This window comes from Myodes glareolus, chromosome 1, assembly GCF_982192425.1.
Source record: "Myodes glareolus chromosome 1, mMyoGla1.1, whole genome shotgun sequence".
Lineage (NCBI taxonomy): Eukaryota > Metazoa > Chordata > Mammalia > Rodentia > Cricetidae > Myodes > Myodes glareolus.
In genome coordinates this window covers 96,856,737-96,877,643 of record NC_142026.1, presented here as the reverse complement: position 1 = coordinate 96,877,643, position 20,907 = coordinate 96,856,737, and the positions used below count along the sequence as shown (strand labels likewise).

Sequence of the window (20,907 nt, the reverse complement as noted above, 5' to 3'; positions counted from 1 at the left end):
GATGCTCAGAATGGAACCCCATGTCTTCTGGAGGAGCCAATGCTCTTAGATTGTGCTGCCATCGTTCCAGCCCAGTGATCTTCAACCTTCCTAATGCAGTTTAATACAGTTCCTCAGGTTGTGATGACCCCCAACTATAAAATTATTTTTGTTGCTACTTCATAACTGTAATTTTGCTGCTGTTATGAATCGTAATGCAAATATCTGACATGCAGAATAATCTTATGCAACCCCTGAAAGGGGTTAGGACCCACAGGTTGAGAATCCCCACTAGCTCCATAAATGCCACCCTGAAAATTTCAAGTATGTGAGAACTAAAGAAGGAATTTATATTTTATTAAATATGACATTCCAAATTTGTATGTTTCCGAACAGTTACTGAGTAATTGGAAAGAAAAGGGAATAAATGGAAACTAATTCTTTTCTAATTCAGGAGACCTCTGTTTGGATCAGCTCCCTAATCCCCAGGTCTGTTCAATTCACCATGAGGGTCTGCCTCCCTTGCCTGGCCACACTCTCACCCCTGTCTTTGTCAGTGCTGCGGGATTCCTAGGCAAGACTTCGTAATTTGCATCAGCCTTTTGTCCAGCTTCATGCCAGATTAAATGACTTGGAAACACTTGGCAAGTTACTCTACAATTAGCAAACAATGAGAAGAACTGAATTCCATGAAACTTAAAAACCGGTGTAATGGTGCCCTGGTGGGGTATTGATGCTCTTGACGATGTCTATTGTCCTTCTTGTTTCAGGGCAAACAGCTTGACATTGGCCCACCACACAATCTGAACGAGGCTGTAAGTAACTACTTCTGTTATCAAGAACTTTACAGTTTGTGTTGGTTTTAAAAAAGGGAATATTGGTCTCTTTTATTACACAATAAGAGTAATTCTTAAATAAAATCTTATTTACTTATCTTTGGTGAAAGAAAGGTCTTTTGGAAATAGTGAGAAGTCTGAATTATGGAATTCATTAAAAATGAAATATGTTAAAATAGAAGAAGCAAAGGACTAATAAATCCATATTTTAGAAATAATATAAATCCATGTTTTACCTACACAACTGGGTGCTTGAGATTATGACAATATTTTATTGATTTTATTGTGTGTTGTCTGAGAAGGTTGGGCTATGTAATTTTGTTGTTTCATTCAGCAATTACGTTCTGTGGTTTTATTACTTTTCTGCATGTATATTTATTTATTCCATAAATGTTTAGTGACTCAACATGCAAATGTGGCAGGCTCTGGGCTAGGCAGATGTCTTAGTTAGGGTTTCTGTTGCTGTGAAGAGACACCATGACCACAGCAACTCTTATAAAGGAAAACCATTTAATTAGGACTAACTTACAGTTTCAGAGGCTTAGTCTGTTATCATCTTGGTGGGCATCATGCAGGCAGACATGGTGCTGAAGACGGAGCTAAGAGTTCTATATCTTGATCCGCAGGCAGCAGAGGCAACTGTGTGTCACACTGAGCATAGCTTGAGCAAAGGAGACCTCAAAGCCCACTTCCTCCAACAAGACCATAGCTCCTAATAGTGCCACTCCTTATGGGAGCCATTTTTATTCAAACCTACAGCAGAAGAGGTTTACAACTGGGGCCTGTGTTTTAAGGAACCACAAACTTCTTTTTTAAAGATTTTATTTATTTATTATGTATACAGTATTCTCAGTATTCTGTCTGAATGTGTGCCTGCAAACCAGAAGAAGGCACCAGATCTCATTACAGATGGTTGTGAGCCACCATATGGTTGCTGGGAATTTAACTAGGACCTTTGGAAGAGCAGGCAGTGCTCTTAACCACTGAACCATCTCTCCAGCCTCCGAACCACAAACTTTTGAGAAATGTACATAGAACTACGGACAGAAAACACAATAGTATTGTTACGGTGGACATTGAAGAGGACACACAGGGTCAAAGACCACCTCATTTGTCTGCAAGCTCTTCAGACTGAAAGAAGGAAAGTTTTCTAGAACAAAGATTTTTAAACTTTTCCCAGTTGAGGCCCTTTTTCCCATAATCTCAGCTGTATATGGGATAATGATGTGAGTCAGAGTTGGAAATGGTCCATTGGGAAAAGGTGCTGGCTACCAACTGGGCCACCTGAGTTAAATTTCCAAGACTAGTATGGTGGAAGGAAAGAACTAACTCCTGTAAGTTGGTGCTGGGGACTGAACCCATGTCTATTTTGCAAGAGCAGCAAATGCTCTCAGCCCCTGAACCATTTCTCTAGCCTGTTAGCTAAATATTTGGTGGGGCATCTTTAACATTTTCTAGTTGACAGATATTTTAATTTTATAATTGTTTATGCTAAAACACTTCTTTGCATAAATATGTATGCTGGCTGTGGTTTTCTGTCCTGCCTGGTTTCTGTCCTCTCACCAGGTCCCACAACCGTTTAGCCCCAAAGAAAATCACACAGAGGTCTGCATAAGTTATAAACTGATTGGCCCTTAGCTCGGGCTTCTAATTAACTCTAATAACTTATATTAGCCCATTATTCTAGTATATGTTAGCCACATGACTTGGTACCTTTTTCTGTCTGGACAGGACTGCAGAGCAATGGGTTTCCTCCTTCCCAGAATTCTCCTGTTCTCTTTGACCTGCCTCTACTTCCTGTCTGGTTGTCCCGCCTATACTTTCTGTCTGGCTTCTGACCAATCAGCATTTATTTAAAATATAATTGACAGGATATAGACAATTGTCCTGCACCATATGTAGTCTAAAATGGTGGAAATATATTTAGGGTCGTTTCAGAAATGATTAGAAATTCTTTCCTAATTCCAAGTCATAATTCCAAGTCCAAATTTAGAAAAATTCAGTTTGTTTTTTTTTGGACAATTATGTACATGTATATAATACATCTGGTTTTTCCCTCTTCTCCCTTTCCATCTCTGTCTCATCTCCATAAATCTCCACTTACTCCTAACAGTCTCTTTTCTAGATTCTCAACTTTTGATTTGATTTTGTGACTCATTTAGTTTAAATAAGACCATCTATGTGACTATTGGATTGGAACTACCCATTAGAGACTGGTGGAGTCTTGGGTGGGGAAAGACTGAAAGCAATGACTCTCCTCTCCATGAATCTCATTAGCAAATAATATAGCAGTGAGAGCTAGGCCCCCTGAGTCCCTCCTCCATCCATGTCTGACTGTGAGTGGACCCGTTCTTGTGTAAACTGAGTATAGGGATCCTTAACTTCTTTGAGTTGGTGATTCCTATGGCTGTGTGTCTTACTCAGACATAGGGTGTTTTGAAGAACTATCTTCTGCCTCTTACATTCCTCCCATCTGTGTTCTACAGTATTGCTTGAGATATAGAATACATGGTATAAATGTCTTATTCAGGACTGAGCATGCCTCTGTCATGTACTCTTTGCCAATCGGGCAGCCACGAATCTCTGTATCCATTGTTCACTCAAAAAAGAGGCTTCTGTGGTTAAGGTTGGGAATCTCTTTTGCCTAAGGATGTAAACACAAATATTTCTAAGGCAGTTTGAAATAATGTCAGTTTAGCTGACAAACAGTATTCAGTCCCTGTACAAGACCTGGCATCTCTTCCACCATGGGTATTTGAACAGGTTTACAGCTACAGACTACTCCAGAGTGAACCTTAGGTACAATTAGAGAGCAATGGTCACCTCCATAACAGTAGTTCCACTATTGTGCAAGTGGTCAGCAACAACTTTTAAAATCAAGAATTCTGACACAATATAATCCAAACACATACCAATGTTCTACTTCTATGTTGAAGTATTATTTTAGTTATTTTCTATTGCTGTGAAAAGATACCACAGCCAAAGCAGCTTATAGAAGAAAGAGTTTATTTGGGACTCACAGTTTTAGGGGGCTAGGATCCATGACCATCATGCCGGAGAGTTTGTCAGTAGGCAGGCATGGCACTGGATCAATAGCTGAGAGCTCACATCTTGAGCTCAGAAAACAAAACAAAACAAAACAAAAGTAAATAAACAAACAAATGAATGAATATGTGACCAGGTGTTTTTATTTTTAAGACAGGGTCTATGTAGCCTTGGGTAGCCTGGAACTTTATATACAGACCAGGATAACCTTCATGTTATAATGACCTACCTGCCTCTGCCTCCTGAGGGCTGGGATTAAAGTTTTATGCCCCCATGCCTCATTTGGTTTGAAAAAAGACCCCTTCCAAAGAGGCAATTGAGAGGGGTCCTCCACGAGCATTTAGCACGTTGTGAAGGGGTGCATCACACAGCTGAGACGGTGAGTAGGGAGCCAGCGAGCACTTGGCTAGTGACCAGGTGGGTCGGGAAGACTTGGGGTTGCCTTGTTCGTGGGAGGAGGGTGAGGAGTTAGAGAAAGAAAACATGCCTGGGTTCCTGTTTTAGGCCACTCAAGCATACAAATGGGGGATTCAGTGTGTTACACGGGCAGTTTGTAGTGACTCAGGTGTGGGTGTCTGATGCGGGCGTGCAGGTCTGGGTGGAGCTTGTTAGGAAGTCAGGCACAGTTATGGGTGTTATCAGTATGCGGCCTGAGAGAGTGACAGACAGAGATGACGCAGGAGCCATGGACCAGCGCTCCAACAGGAGACCAGCACAGCTCTAGGACATTTGAGGGCAACTTTGGTGTAAAAGCAGCCAGAAGGGAACAGATTTAGAAGTGGTCTACCTACTAGCTTTGCCATTCTACCTGGCTGTAGTCCCTGGTTGTGAGTTTTGCTGGTTGTGTAAGGACAACTGGAGACCCAGGATACACTTGATGTCTTGCTGTCCTGGACATTACTAGTTGATGTCTACCCAGTGGATAGGGTATGGGGTGCTCTTGGGGTGCCATTTTGCGCAAGACTTAACTCCGCTTTTGCAGTCCTGCCATCTTGCAGCCAGCCACACTGTGCCCTGGCTTGTTTGTAAATGCACAGCTCTGCTAGTGCAGGGGGCTTATCTTAGCCAATGGATTGTATTTCTAAAATACAAAGTGGTACTTTTGGTTACTATGTACTCTCAAGTAACAAAAAAGTCACATTTCGGGTGAGTGGGGGAGCAGGAGGGAAATGGGAGGAGGGGAGGAAGTGTAAATTTTTGAATGGAAAAATAAATAAAAAAAGTCACATTTCTTCATTCACACTGGTGTCTTGTTATTTCTTGCAGTGCATCCAAGGATGTCAGTTTTGGAGCTCTGTAGATCAGGAAAAGTGTGCTTTAAAGTGTGTAAGTATTAACCACTGTTGTGTATTTTTGAGACTGGGCCCAAGGTATCCCAGACTGGCCTCAAACTCATACGTACCTAAGGATGACCTTAAATTTCTGATCTTCCTACCTCCCTGGACTGCTGGTATTACAATCACATACCACCACATCAGTTTATGAGACACTGGGGGTTGATCCTGGGCTAGCAATCTATCGACTGAGCCATAGCCCACCTCCCTAGTATCATTTTCTGTTAACGAGCTAAATTATAATGATGACACTTATTTGAGGATGTTAAAGTTGGGTTTCACAACCCGTAACTGTGACCCAATCACTCTGGAGGCAGAAGCAGGCGTGATTTAGTGTTTGAACCCAGCTTGGGGTACAAGCATCATGAATCTCTATAAACAACTAATTCTTCATATGTGCACCTTCATAATTTTTCTTGCCTTGTAGACCTGTTATAAAAGTTATTTATGCCCATTTCCACTTGTGGTTGTGTGCATTATAGAATGAATTTTGCAAATAGAGTGTTTGTTGTCTGGACTGAGTTATTCTTACATACCGTTAGAAATTGCAACTTAATTATTTTAGTTATGTGTTTAATATCATTGATGCCACTATGCAAGTTCCTACAGGGCATGAAGCACTCAGCTTTTCTAGACCACGTCTCCTCCACTGACCAGGGTGGGCAGAAAGCAGGTACTGATTCTTGCTGAGTGCATGAGTGGGAACACCATTTGTTGCCAGGCAACCATACAGGAAGCCACCAATGTGGGCAGAGAAAATTGCTGGCCTTTGCTGGTTAGAGTTCCAAGTGGTTTTCATTTCAATTTATCTCCTTTGAGCTTCAGTGAAATTCCCTGGCCTGGCCCAATATAGGCTTCTCCCAGTTCACTGAGATTTTCTAGTAGATAGCCTGCATTACTATTTTCCTACTAACACAAATATCATATTTTTTTTCTCGAGACAGGGTTTCTCTGTGTAGCTTTGGAGCCTGTCCAGGAACTATTTCTGTCAACCAGGCTAGCCTGGAACTCAGAGATTCACCTGCTTTTGCCTCCTGAACGCTGGGATTAAAGGCATGCACCACTACCACCCGGCCAAATGTCATAATTTTTAAGTTATTCACACAATAGAGTTAACTTTATTATTTATTTTGAATTTGAGATCCTCCTCCATCATTTTCCAAGTGTTGGGATTACAGGCATATGCCAGTATAACTATATCAGCTGCTACTGATTCATCTATTTAATATTTTTAAAAAAGATTTACTTATTTTATGTATAAGTGTTCTATCTGCATGTATGCCTTTATGCCAGAAGAGGGCGTCAGATCCCCCTAGAGATGGTTGTGAGCCGCCATGTGGTTGCTGGGACCTGAACTCAGGACCTCTGGAAGCGCAGCCACTGCTCTTAACCGCTGAGCCGTCTCTCCAGCCCCACTTGTTTATCTTATTGCTGATTATCAGCTGTGAAGAGAAGTTCAGTTGTAGGAAATGCACAGCCGAATCACTGAAGTTATCTGCAACGTTCAGGACATTAACTTCCCTTTCCTTGTATTTTTTATGCAGAATTCTACTTACGCCACCATTTGTGAGGTGAGTTCACAATCACTTACAAAGAAGATATAATGAAACCCAAGTGTGAGTTCTTAGACGTCAAAAGGCTATTAAAGGAAGAAGAGGGCTGGGCAGTGGTGGCACATGCCTTTAATCCCAGCACTCGGGAGGCAGAGGCAGGAGGATCTCTGTGAGTTCCAGGCCAACTTGATCTACAAGAGCTAGTTCCAGGATAGGCTCCAAAGTTCCAGAGATGCCCTGTCTCAAAATACCAAAAAAAAAAAAAAAAAAAGGAAGATGAAAATTTATCAGTCATTAATGAGGGTCTAATCTCATTTTGGCACAGACATTTGTCATTTGATGTATTTATGTATATGTGTTAGTCTTTAATAGTATGTACATACATACAAATTCACATGTATACATAAACCATTATTTGTCAGTGTCCAAGGGGAACAGGTTTCAGGATCTCCCCAAATTCACAAACTCTTGCATATTCAAATCCCTCATTGAGAATGCAGTACTATATGCACACGACCTACGTATGCCTTTACATCCTTCATCCTTGAAATCATCTATACTTCACTGTTTCCAATGTAAGTGTTGTGGAAGTAGCTCACGTCCCTTCTCTCTTTCCTTCTTTTTGATACAACATCTCATGTATGCCAGACTGAACTCGAACACTCTCTGTAGCTAAGGATAACTTTGAACTCTTTGCCTCCTGCCTCTACTGCCAAGAGCCGTTACCAGCCTGAGATACCGTGTTCAGTTTAAATAGCTTTTAAGGTAAATGTTTACACAAAACAAGTGTGTGTGCACATTCAGTTAAGATGCAATTGCAAATATTCTTGCTTCTCAGTTGTCTGAATATGAGAAATCTACAGAAATGTACAGCTTGAGTCCAAGGACAGACTGTAACTTTAGTCTTGTCTGTAATTACAGAAGACTGTAATATCCTGTCCTGGACCAAGGGAAGGCCGAGTTTGACAGGGAGGAAAGAGGAGAAGAATGCATTCTGGGATATCCCTGCAGAGAGCAATTTTTTTCTTTTTTTAGGTTTACTTATTCATTTGGTGTTTGTGTTGGGTAGGTGGATGTGCCCATGCACATGTGTGGAAGTCAGAGGACGACTTGCAGGTATCAACTCTCTCCTACCAAGTGGGTTCTGGGAATGGGACTCTGCTTAGCTGCTGGGCCACAAACTCCTTAACTCACTGAGCCATCTTGATGGCCTGTGATTGCATTTTCCTTCTCCAGACACAGAGTGCTCTACCATACATATTTAGAACTCATTGCAGGAGAGCTCTTAGGCCAGCTGTGGTGCTGAACATCTGTACTCCATACATTTAGGAGGCAGAGGCAGGTGAAATCACATGTTTGAGGCCAGCCTACAGAGATCAAAAAATACAACTGGAATAGAACAAAACCAAACCCCAAAGAGAGTCCTTTTATCCCTTTTATTCACTAAAATCCTTTGCCAACACTCTGAATCACATTTGCCCCTGCTTATTTGTGAAGGAATGTTATTATCTTGCAGTTTGTAAGCCTGGTTATGGGATGGCAAGAGGGCACAGTGAGTGAAGGAGCCTGCTGCCAAACCTGATGACCCGAGTTTGATACCAGGCCACCATGTGGTAAAAGGAGAGAAATGACCGCTGAAGCTAGTCTCTGATCTTCATCCTTGGGCCATGGTGTGAGCCTCCTCCCCCAGCATATAAACAAACAAACAAACAAACAAACAAACAAACGAAATAATGAAAGCTTAGTGTTGCTCTATTTAGATGCCTTGAAAACAGATTAAAACTATGTTACATTTCCTGGGGCAGGATGTGCATGGTCATCCATGAATATAGCATAAAGATTCTTCTTTAACAGGAAGCAAAACTATGCACATAGTCCATGGCTACGTTGCATTGTAGGGAATTTTCCTTGCCAGTAGATAGAGGTGGGATTTGATTGACATGAAACAGAGTGAGAAGTTTGCCCTAAAAGTTGAGGATCTCCCCTGATGGTAGGGAAAAACTAAGCTTCTCCAGAACCCTATTATATGATTAAGGCAAAAAATTCCTGTTAAATAACAGACCTCAAGAGGACTGTGCCAGTCGGGTTAAAATGGAGAGAGTCTCGCTTGCCAGTCATTGTGCTGCCTGGCGGTCGGTGCTTATGGAATGTGGTTCTCTCCAGGAGAGTTTTAGCTCAGTTATCCATACCTTTTGGGGATCAGGCATGGATGCTTCTGCCCGTGGGTGCCATGGGAGCTGTGTACTATGTAGTCTTTGGAGGAAGAGCTTAGAAACGCTAACCTGACAAAACAGAATCTAGAAAATGATGATGCCAAGTGGGCTGCAGCATTCCTGATCATTTAAGACAGGAAGTGATCTATGGTAACATCTTAGCCTTTTGATGGAGGGTAAATGCAGACTCTTTTGTTTCTGGAAGGCCTTTTGTGGTTTCTTATTACTATTGGAAGACAATGGCGCACTGTGTGAGCCTGACAGACTCATTTCCTCCCTGTCTGACCTGATTCCCTTTCTCCATGCTCTCTGTGCCAGACACACGGCTTCAACTTTTCTACAACCATCTAGGTGTCGAACACTCTCCCTGCTCCTTGTAAGTGCTCAAGTCTTGGTTGAGCGTCATTTCTGTACTGTTCCAGCTGACCACACTAAAGGAAGTCTCCTAATCACGGCCTAGAACTTTGATTCTCTTGCCACCACACTCATACACACACTTTTCATTATCTGAGGTGTTTGTTTTAAACTTGTCAATCCCTTATTTTACACCCCTTCTAAGACAATGTAAGTTCCACAAAGGTAGGGAACTTACCTGTCTTGTTTGCTGCCTGGAACAACACCTGGGACAGAAAAGAGATTCAGTATATATCCTTGAATGAATTAAAGCTTTTTCGGGAAAGAATGTTGCAATCCATACAGAGGCTGGAGAGAGTTTCTTCCTCGTGTTAAGAAAATGAGGAATGATGCAGGCAATCCATGAGCCAGCCTGGGAAGCCAAGAGATAATAAAGATGGTCTCAGTACTGTGGGGAAATGGCAGTGAGGATGAACTTAAAGATGGCAGACGGGGGGACTGGAGAGATGGCTCAGAAGTTAAGAGCATTGCCTGCTCTTCCAAAGGTCCTGAGTTCAATTCCCGGCAACCACATGGTGGCTCACAACCATCCGTAATGAGGTCTGGTGCCCTCTTCTGGTCTGCAGACAGACTATTGTATACATAATAAGTAAATGAATAAATAAAAAAAAAAGATGGCAGATGGGTAAAGCCCCTGGGCGGAGAAGTGTTGGCAGCCAGGTATCCTGGAGTACGTAGGATACATGTTCCACCTAGAAGCTTCTGGTTCAGTTTCTGTGAACTGCTTTGATACAACCACCTCTATGCTCTCTCCAGGTCCCTTAGACTTGGGAAATGCAGGATGCTCTTATTTAAAGCCTGACGTTGCTTTGTCTTCATGAGTGGGGCAGCTTAGCTGACAGTGTTGTCTCCAGTTGAGATAATGTTTAAACTCTCAGATTGACAGTCTATGTGTCCTCTGAAAGGGGGGGGGCAGGAAAAACAGGGCCACAATTTTCTTCCTTCATATTTTTTTTTTCCAGATTGGCCTATATTTCCAAGTAATATATGTTTCTAAACAAAGTCTCTTTTTTCCTTGGAAGGAAAAACCTTCATTTTATGTAATGCTCTTACTGCCTCTTGGTTTGTGTCTTCTCCGCAGTGGGTGGATATGCTGAATGAGCTTTCCTCAAATTTCCAGAGAGGAGGTGACAAGTACACGGACCTTTAAGTTAAACAATCCCAGGCCCACACCATGGTATTTGAATTAATCCTTAACTAAGCAAACCCGGGCTTATCGGACTCTACTTCCTCTCCGTGCACAGCTCAAACATCTCAGAGTTAATATTTGCACGTTCCAGCTCTTCTTCCCAGGGCAGATGCATTGTGCTGCGGTGCCTAGCCTCACTGGGAAACTGACAGCAGGCTGTTCCTGGAGTCGCAATGATAAACTCAAGGACACCAGGGAAGTTGAGCACAGCCTTGCTGGAGGTTTACGATGTGTGCTTTCTCCTCCTGGTTGTCTTTTCTCTGTGGCGGAGGGCGATGCACCTGTTAAGAGCTGCAGGCCGTTTGGATTCCAGTCCTCAAATATGTACTCTGTTTTGTTTTTTTTTTCTTTAATGAGATAAGGTGTCTATGGTAGCTAGGCTGTTGAAGATCTTAAAAGTCAGTATTGGTATGAAGCTACCCACTAGAAGGCTCGGCTATTGTAGAGCTTGTAGTTAATCTTTAATTCTAAGGAAGAGTAGAGAGAGCACAAGAAATAGACAACCAAATGCACTTACGTTGGGTTGGAATTTTAGGTTTCCAGCTCACCAAAAGTTTAACCTAGTCGGTAAAAATAAAAGTGAACTATTAAGCTCGGAACTTTTTTCAAACTATAAAATGGCAGGGCCGTGGAATGAATTCAGTAAATCAAGAGTCACCGTAAACGGAATGCAATGGAAGAAGCTGAAATCTATAAGGGCGCCCTGTTGGGTTTCTTCCTGGCATGAGGAAAGCGTTCTAAAATCACATTGTGTTGATGGTGACACAATTTTGGAGGTCACTAAAGCCCACCAGAGCTACTGTGTGGCTTCAAATGTTTGTGCTCTCTCTCACTCTCAGGTTTTGGAGACAGGTTCTCTCTTTATCTATCTATCTATCTATCTATCTATCTATCTATCTATCTATCTATCTATTTTTGAGATAGGGTTTTTCTGTGTTCAGCCCTGACTGTGCTGGAACTTGCTCTGTAGGCTGAGTTGGAGAGACAGGTTCTTATAAAGCTCAGGGTGTCCCACACTTTTTGAGTAGCTAAGGGTGGCCTTGAATTCGGGCCTCTACCTGGAAAGGGCTAGGATGACATGCATGTGCCACCACACCACAAGTATAAAGATAGATAAGGCACTTGGGTTCCCGACTGTGGTTGAAGTTTATCAGCAAACACAGTTCCAAGGCACTGACTCATGCCGCTTGTCTTCCGCAGAGGGAGGCCTGTGAGGTCGGCTGCAGCACTGCCGAGGGTACCTACGAAGAGGAAGTGCTGGGTGAGAAAACACTGCTGACGTCATGAAGTAATCGCGCCGCCAGGGTAGGAAAGGATAAGGGGGCTCCACTCACAGAACCTACACTGCTGTATCTCAACAGCATTGAAAATATTTGTATATGAGTAGTATGGCTCTCAACTGTAGTCCCAGCACCCAGGAGGCTGAGGTAGGAGGATTGCAGTGAGTTCAAGACCAGCTTGGACTGCAGAGGTTTCAAAACCCAAAACATTTGTATGTGAAAAAAACTGATTTCAAACACTAAGGCCCTGCTGATGAAGAGCCACTAGACTCATATATATATATACATATGTATATATATATATGACATAGGAAACATGACAGACATTTTTTGTCTTCAAGGTCAGTAGACACACACACACACACACACACACACACACACACACACACACATTAGGTTCTCACAAGTTTAAAAGGCATTGGATTTGATATATAGCCGAGGAAGACCTTGAACTCCTGCTTCTACTTCTATTCTCCTGAGACTACTAGTGTGCACCAACACATTTAGTTTTACGTGGTTCTTGGGATCAAATCCTAAGGTCTTGTGCATGCTCCTGATGAGCTACACACCTGGCTCAATCCCTGTTAATCCAGTGAGGGAGCAGGTACCACATCCTGAACAGACTTGATATCAAGGAGGGCTGCTATTTTGATGAGCTGAAGGAATCAGAATAATTTATTTAATGTGAAGCATTGTTCAGTTAATAGTTATTCAATAAAGAATGTACTGTATGCATGACCGCTCAGAAAAGACAGTAGGACTTTGTGAGTGTTTAGCAGCTATGCCTCCCAGGGTTGAATTGGGAATGGGTGGGGAAACTCCTGTGTATGGCAGCTCCCTGGGCCTAATTTGAAACTGGGCTGGGTGTGTTTAAGTAGGGGGCTTGATCCTAGTGCACTGATTCTCCATGATGTCTGAAGGGCCTGCCTTTTGACAACTCAGCCTCCATGTTAGTGGAATCCAGTAGATTCCCCAGCGTCTCTTCCACGGGCAGATTTTAGCAGACTGGGTTTCCTGGCTCTTCTATAAGCTGTCATTCTTCTCTCAGAGGCTGGTTCCTTGCTCCCAGAGGCTGTTGGGAATTGAGGGGAGAGCATTGCTTGCTGTCCCAGCACGTGCTGCCCTTTAGTGCCTCATAACCAGAAGAAACAGAAAGCAATGCTCTGCATTTCTGTAATGGGGCAGACGTGTGACAGTTTTTCCAACTACATTGTGAAAGTTAACTATGGATAACAGTTTGTATTTGTGGTTTCCAAGTGGTGCCCAGAAACACCCCAAGATATCACAGAAGCAGCCGAGGGCATTATCGCACCCTTGAGGGATACAGGACGGTTTCAGTCCTCAGGGATACAGGGAGAGTGGACAGCTGTTGGATCTGCGGCTCACGTGTGGTTGGTGACGTAACAGTAGATCTTACTATACTCTTTCCCATGACTTCATTGCTAATAAGGCTGATACTTTTGGTGATTTTTATTGCAACAAAAAACTTTCATAAAAGGGAGACGTGACGTGACTATGGCAATACTCAATTAGATCATGCCCCTGGGAAAGTTATGAAGTGTTCAAGGGACACATGAGTGCCATTAACATACAGTAATTTTTATTTAAGGTTGAAATAAAAATATAATTTTGTTCTTTATGTGCTATTTAAACATTTTAAACTTACATTTATTTATTTTAATTTTAAAAGTTTTGTTTTAGCTGGGCAGCGCACACCTTTAATCCCAGCACTTTGGAGGCAGAGGCAGGTGGATCTCTGTGAGTTCGAGGTCAGTTTGGTCTACAAAGTGAGTTTCTGGACAGTCAGAGCTATTACATAGGGAAATCCTGTCTCAAAACAACAACAACGACAAAAGTTTTATTTTACCTCTAGGGTGTTTGAGACAGGGTTGCTCTGTGTGACAGCTCTGGCTGCCAAGGAACTCTTTTTAAATCAGACTAGTCTTGAACTCACAGAGATCCTCCTGCCTCTGCTTCCCAAGTGCTGGGATTAAAGGCCTGAAACACTACACCCCACAAGTTTTATTATTTTTAATTATGTGTATATGTTGTGTCTGCATGTGGTTTTGTGCATGTGAGTGAAGGTACCCATGGAGTCCAGAGAGTCAGCTCCCCAGGAGGTGGAGTTACAATCCATTGTGAGCCACTAGACATGGGTACTGGGGACTGAACTCAAGTCCTCTGTGAGATTATAAAGTCCTTTTAATCACTGAGACATCTCTTCAGTCCCTACATTTTTTTGTGTGTGTGTGAGTGCTTGTGCGTATGTGTGCATGTGTATGTGTGCATGCTCTAGTATGCTTGTAGAAATTAGAGAACAGTTAATGGGAACTGGTTCTCTCCTTTCACCATGTGGGTAACTTGGACTAGGGTCATCATGATGTGGGATTCCCCTCTGTATGCTGTGAATATCTTTGGTTAATAAAGGAACTGCTTTGGGCCTATAGCAGAGCTATGGGGAACACTGTTAGGTGGGAAAAACTAAACAGAATGCTGGAAGAAAGGAGGTAGAGTCAGGAAGAAGCCATGGAGCTGCCGAAGACAGGCACACTGAAACTTTGTTGGTAGGCCACGACCTCATGGTGATACACAGATTAATAGAAATGGGTTAAATTAAGATGTAAGAGTTAGCTGATAAGAAGTTAGAGCTAATGGGCCAAGCAGTGATTTAATTAAGACAGTTTCTGAGTGGTTATTTTGGGGCTGAGCAGCCGGGAACCAACAATCGGCCTCCATCCAACACCAATTAAAAGGCGTTTTAATTAGTCCATATTCATTATTTGTAGTGATGAAAATTGTCTCACTATTCACCTCCAAGAGAGCGAGAGTGAGGTTCTCAGGTTTTGCATTTAATAATTTTAAGCTCCTTACCAATCTGACAATCAGTACAGTGATTTTTCAATAAATGAAATTTGAAGTCTTAAATCCATCATGAGTTTAGGAAAATAAAAAGACTAAGATAATGTTATTTTAGTAGCATATACTTTGCAGAAATCTAGCAAAGACTCATGAAGTCCCTACTAAATGTATACCACAGTGACCCCAGTTTTGAGAAACCATGGCAAGTGTTGTAACACAGACCAGGGGAGCATGTAGTCTTTGGGGTAAAAGCAATAGCTTGGTGCATATGAGAATAGTTTGTTGGGACTGAGGTTGTAGTTCACATGAAGCCTTGGGTTTGATCCCCAGCATCGCACAAAGCTGGCTTTACTCTGTAACACACCCTGCCGTCTACAGTAAAGAAGGCATAGTGTTAGGATCCGCAGTGATAGCAAAGTTTGAAAATGCCTTGGGGTACCATGCCCTGGATGCTTCTACTATACCACGGACATGGTTTTGGCATCTTCTCCCTTTGCCTGTAAGAAAATGGGGCCCTAAGAAAATGGTCAGTTTCAGAACACCGTGTTGCCTTCCTGCGAGAAAAAAGACATACTGCTTTGAATATAATTTATGCTCTGATGTGTTATTTAGCAGGAGAGGCCTAGACAAAACAGGCACACCCATCCACGGAGTGACTAGTGATTGACATGTGGTTTCCTTCCAGAAAGTATAGAGCTCCCGACAGCACCCTTTGCGTCTTCCATTGGAAGTCACAGCGTGACATTACGATGGAACCCTGCCAACATCTCTGGCGTAAAATACATCATCCAGTGGAAATATGACCGGCTTCCAGGAAGCTGGACATACACAGAGGTATGCAAAGCTATTTTCTTATCTAAACAAAGACATTTTGTCCCCCAAATTATTCAAAGCTCCAAGATATCATTACCTGTGCTTTCAGTTTCCAAAGTTTCAGTCACCCGTGCTCAGATGTTATTTACAATTTTAAATGGAAAAATATTTAAAGAAAATGCTAGGTGTGGTGGCACAGGGCTGTCATCTCACTACTTGGTGGGCTGAAGAGGGAGTATTGTGAGTTTGAGGCCAGTATGGGCAACATGGAAAGTTCCAGGCTAGCATGAACTACAAAATAAACCCTGCCTGAAAACCAAACCAAGCCAAACTCACCAACGCCACCACCACTTCTGAAATGAAGTGGAAGTTTTAAATCACAGATTCTGAGGAGCATGATGAACTATCAGGTCTTCTCGCTCTCGCTCATTGGGAAGACAATCATACTTAGGCTCAATTTTCTGCACCGTATACACCAGTCATCTCTCAGACAGCCTCTAGTAAGGTTATTGAGCTGACCGTCACAGGATTGGCATTATGGTGTTTATATGTAGGGTTTGGTACTATCTGATGTTTCAAGCTTCTACTGGGGGTTTAAGGAATCTCTCATGTGGATAGAGAAAATGACTTGTTCACAATAATGCATTCTAGCAATGATTGAGCACAGTGGCTGGATTAACTGAACCTTAATCTCTGGTACTCTGAAAACCCTTTATGAAGAAAAAGTATACATGTCACATATATAATTCTGTCAGCATAGCATCATAGAACCATTTTTTCTTTTTATCCATACCAACCTGTAAAGTGATTCCAACTAGGGTGAAGGGCAGGAGGGAGATCCTTAAAAGGGTCTCTAATTTAGAAGAGCGGGCTTTCAGGATGGTCCCTTTCGGGAAAGTATGAGCACGTTCAGAAAAAGAGGGAGCCTAATGTACCAAGTGTAGTAACATGGGAAAATTCGAGTAAGTCCTTGAGATGAGTGCTGAGTCACAGAATGCTTAGCCTTCCCTGAAGGAGAGAATGCTGTGACTAATGCAGACTGGTGTCTGGAAGCTCGGCTCCTGGGCTGTTGGTCATGCAGCAGGATCGGGGCAGCCCCCTCTCCAAAGGTGCACCCAAATTAATCTGAACTCTGTGGGCCACGGTAATTGGACGCATGCTGACTTTTGCTCTCTCCTGCATCTAGACTGTGCCCAAGCTCTCATATGCGGTGGAGCCCCTGCATCCGTTCACTGAATATATTTTTCGAGTGGTTTGGATCTTCACAGCCCAGCTGCACCTGTATTCCCCACCAAGTCCCAGTTACAGGACTCATCCTTATGGAGGTAGGCATACATATGCCATTTGTGAAGTAAGAACATTATTTCAAAGTTTTTGTTTAATTTGTTTTTGTTTTAAGCAATGAAAGAAATTGATTCCCTTGATATTCCATTTAGCCTTTGAGTCCTTAACTGTGCAGGTAATGTTCAGAACTCCCCAGTGATCAGAACTATGACCTCTACTCTTGTCAAACCTACATTGGTAGAGGGGAAACATGGCCACTACTAAACACATAGATAAGGGCTTCTGGGTAGTTATTATTAACAGGACACAAGCTAGAGTTATTAGGAAGAGGGAACCTCAACTAAAGAATTGATTACATTAGTTTGGCCTTTTCTTTTCAAGCATTTTCTTGATTAATGATTGATGGGCAGGGCCCAGCCTACCGTGGGAGAGGCAATCCGGAGCAGGTTGTTCCTGGGTTGTGTAAGAAAACAGGTTGAGCAAGCCAAAGGGAATAAGCCAGTATGCAGCGTTCCTTCATGGTCCATGCTTTAGTTCATGCCTCTCACCCTTGAGTCCCTGACCTGACTCCTTTGTGATGGACTGCGATTGGAAACCAGAATAAAGCCTCTCTTCCCCAGATGCTTTTTGTCAGTGTCTTTATCACAGCAATAGACACTGTGGTACTAAGACAGAAACTGGTACTAGAGACTTGACTGTTGCCGTGTTGTTGCCTAGAGACGGGTCTGGTCATGTTGTTGTTTTCGGAAAGATGGCAGAAGGAGTTAGAACTTCAGTCTAGGAAAGCTACTGAGTGTTCAGAGCTCAGTGGGCTGTTTCGTGGGAGCTTGGAAAATAAGGACATTGAGAGCTATGCAGACAAAGATGACCTGGCTTGTGAAACTTCAGAGGGAAGCAAAGACTCTATCAGAGCTATTTATGTGATATTCTGAATTAAGAATTTGTGGCTCTGGCCAGCTGGGGCCGAAGAGTTGGTTGTGATGAACAGGGGACTAAAGTGAAACCTCTGCTTCTGGGGCCATTGATTCTGGTCCCTCGGTTTCAAATGTTCGTGGAGGTTAAGAAGAGATCATCATTGCTGAGGTGAAATCTTCTGGGTAGTGTTTCTTCAGGGTCAGCACAAAGACGCAGTGGAACAGAGGCAACCAAGGTTGTACCTCCTTCTGGCAACCGAACTTGGAAATGTGTAAGAGTATCCCGGGTGATGACAGGCTGAGGGTCATGAAGAGCAGCTGAGGCTTGGTACTTTGTAAGATCAGGAGACGCCTTTAGGGATGGTCAAACCTTAGTTGTAGTAGGACTCTGGGTTGAAAGGGGTCCAGGAGAGAAGTTGAAGCTTGGCTTCACGTGGCATGAGCAGTGTCCCTGAAGAGAGCCCAGGATATTCGTGAAAGTTCAGCCCAGTTGCTGCAGAGCCTTTCTATTGTGAGAATGCCAGTACCATAGGGAGACCATCGAGGATAACAGCGTCTGTAGAGTAGAGTAGGCCCAGGACTAGAAGACGAGCTATGTGTAGTCCAGAGGGCGGAGATGGAGAAGAGATGCAGGTTGCTTTGAGCCTGGAGGACTGGAGTGAGAGCCAGATGCCAAGCACTTGATGTTTGACGGTGTTGAATTTTGGTTTGGCTCTGATTTGATTGTGGCTGTGCCCTTCCTTCTTGGCGTAAGAAAATGTTTAATATTTTCCCCCAAGGAACCCATAGTTAGGAGACACTGGATATTTTAGAAAGATTTAGAACTTTTCAAGAGACTTCTTGTTTGCTTGTTTTTATGAGACAGGGTTGGGTAGCACTTTTGTGGACCTTTCAAAGTAGACGAGGCTGCCCTTGATCTCACAGAGATCCACCTGCACTTTCCTACCATGTGCTAGAATTGAGCCATCTACCACTTAACGGAGAGCTTGAATTTGCAGAGCAGACATCCATAGTAAGTCTTCCTTAATTCTGCCAGCTCCCTAATAATGACACATAGACTTCTTAATTATGAAAACTTGATCTTACCTTAGGCTTGTTTCTAACTAGCTCTTATAACTTAAAACAACCCATTTCTATTAGTCCATATGTTGCCACATGACTCGTGGCTTTTATTTCTCCTCCTTCATGTCCTGCTTCCTCTGTGTCTAACTGGTGACCCCCCTTTCTCTCCCTCCTCAGAGACTTCTCTGTCCCCAGAAGCCCCACCTAACCTCTTTTTGCCTAGCTTTTGGCTACTCAGCTCTTTATTAAACCAATCACAGTGACATATCTTCACACAGCGTAAAGGAACATTCCACAATAGACCTTTCTGCCTCTTATTAAGTTTGTTAGCCAGGGAAAGATAGGGAGACCACACTGTTTCTTTCAGGGTCAGAATTATTACCTCTGTCTAACTGAGCACTGCGGTGACATGGCCACTGCTAAGGAACAGGCCTGCATCATTCTGCAGAGGAAGGAAGGGTTAGAGAGAGGGTTATTTACTGATTCCTGAGTAATAAACATGGCACGAGAAAGCAGGGCAAGTGTACAGAGGAGGAAATGCAAACATGAAAAAGTAACATAGGCCATAAGTATGTCTGAGGGTGGGACCCATTTTTGGATGGCTGGGTGATCAGGAAAGGACTCTCTGAGAGGCTTTGAATGACGTAGGGGAAGAATGTGTGCAAATATTGAGGAATGAGTTTTCCAGGCAGAAGGAAGAGTGGAGGCAAAGATCAAGAGCAGCAGTGAACTGAGTGTGTCTGAGAAGTGGCTGATGAGGTTGGAAGGCACTGAGCTCAGTGAAGGGGAGATTAGATATGGCAGGTATGCTGACGCCCAGTCACGTGGGGACGGACACTCTAAACTTTACTGCAATATGTTAATCAGAGGTATTGACACATACTTGTGGGAAGTCAGAGCAGGGAGATAATATCTTTAGAATGAAATGCCAAAGGTATTTCTCCAGAGGAAGTTTTCTTTCCTTCTTTCTCCCTTCCTTCCTTCTTTCTTTTCTTCCTTCTTCCCTTCCTCCCTCCCTCCTTCCCTCCCTCCCTCCCTCCCTCCCTCCCTTCCTTCCTTCCTTCTTTGCTTCCTTCCTTCTTTGCTTCCTTCCTTCTTTGCTTCCTTCCTTTCTTTCTTTGACTTGGATACAAGATGAAGAAGGAAAGGACAGACCCGGTATCTGCATGAGTCAGAGAGTACGTTCTAAGCAGGGAAGGGGATGTGAGCACTTTGTCTGCTGGAAGCACATGGCACAAGGAGAGAAAGCAGGAGGATAAGACCAGGTCCTGAGTGCCAAGGATTTTGAATGCCAGGCTACAGCACTCAGACTTTTTGAAAAAACAGCTAGGGTTTAGAAGCTTCTGAAGCAGAGAAGTCACTGCAATCTTTAAAAAGAGAAATAAAGTGTATTGAAGGAAGGAGAGATTAGAAGCCAATAGATAGAGACCAGCTAGGAGCGTCTTCTAATATTTGAATATTTCAGCTAAGATGGGCACACTCAGAGCATGTGTCAGATGAAGGGCATACCTGGGGAGAGTATCAAATGTGGGGGCACACTCAGGGAAGGTTGTTAGATGCTGGGCACACTCAGGGAGGGTGTCAAGTGCAGGGTGCACTCAGGGATGATGTCAGATGCTGGCCACACTCAGAGAGGGTGTCAAGTGCCAGGGAGAGTGTCAGATGCTGGCCACACTCAGAGAGAGTGTCAAATGCCAGGGAGTGTGTCAGATGCTGGGCACACCCAGGGAGGGTGTCGGGTGCAGGGCACTCTCAGGGATGGTGTCAGATGCTGGACACATTCAAGGAGGGTGTCAGATGCTGGGCACACCCAGGGAGGGTGTCGGGTGCAGGGCACTCTCAGGGATGGTGTCAGATGCTGGACACACTCAAGGAGGGTGTCAGATGCTGGGCACACCCAGGGAGGGTGTCAGATGCTGGGCACACCCAGGGAGGCTATCAAATGCAGGGCACACTCAGGGAGAGTTGTCTGGAGCCTTTATTTCTAGACTTAACTGAGGCAACTTGGGGAAACTAGCTCCAGGTCAGATGTCATGCTGATACAGCCGTGTTCTCAGGTGGAACTGGGTTTGGGGTCTAAGAAGAGCCAGTGAACTGATGAAATTGGTTGGGGGCATTTCTCCTTCCTTGAT

General features: G+C 43.4%; 1 protein-coding gene across 4 annotated transcripts in view; it reads left to right on the top strand.

The window, feature by feature from the left end:
- Ros1 (ROS proto-oncogene 1, receptor tyrosine kinase) overlaps window positions 1-20,907 on the top strand; it is a 131,582-nt gene that overhangs the window by 8,146 nt on the left and 102,529 nt on the right. For 2 of the 4 annotated variants that reach the window (XM_087911003.1, XM_087910976.1), the window contains exons 2-7: window positions 750-794; window positions 5,127-5,186; window positions 6,739-6,765; window positions 11,764-11,824; window positions 15,388-15,536; window positions 16,702-16,840. In XM_087911003.1, coding sequence (XP_087767129.1) covers window positions 750-794; window positions 5,127-5,186; window positions 6,739-6,765; window positions 11,764-11,824; window positions 15,388-15,536; window positions 16,702-16,840 — 481 coding nt within the window. The remainder of the gene's footprint in view (window positions 1-749; window positions 795-5,126; window positions 5,187-6,738; window positions 6,766-11,763; window positions 11,825-15,387; window positions 15,537-16,701; window positions 16,841-20,907) is intronic. The other 2 variants (XM_087910983.1, XM_087910994.1) reach the window with 2 other exon arrangements.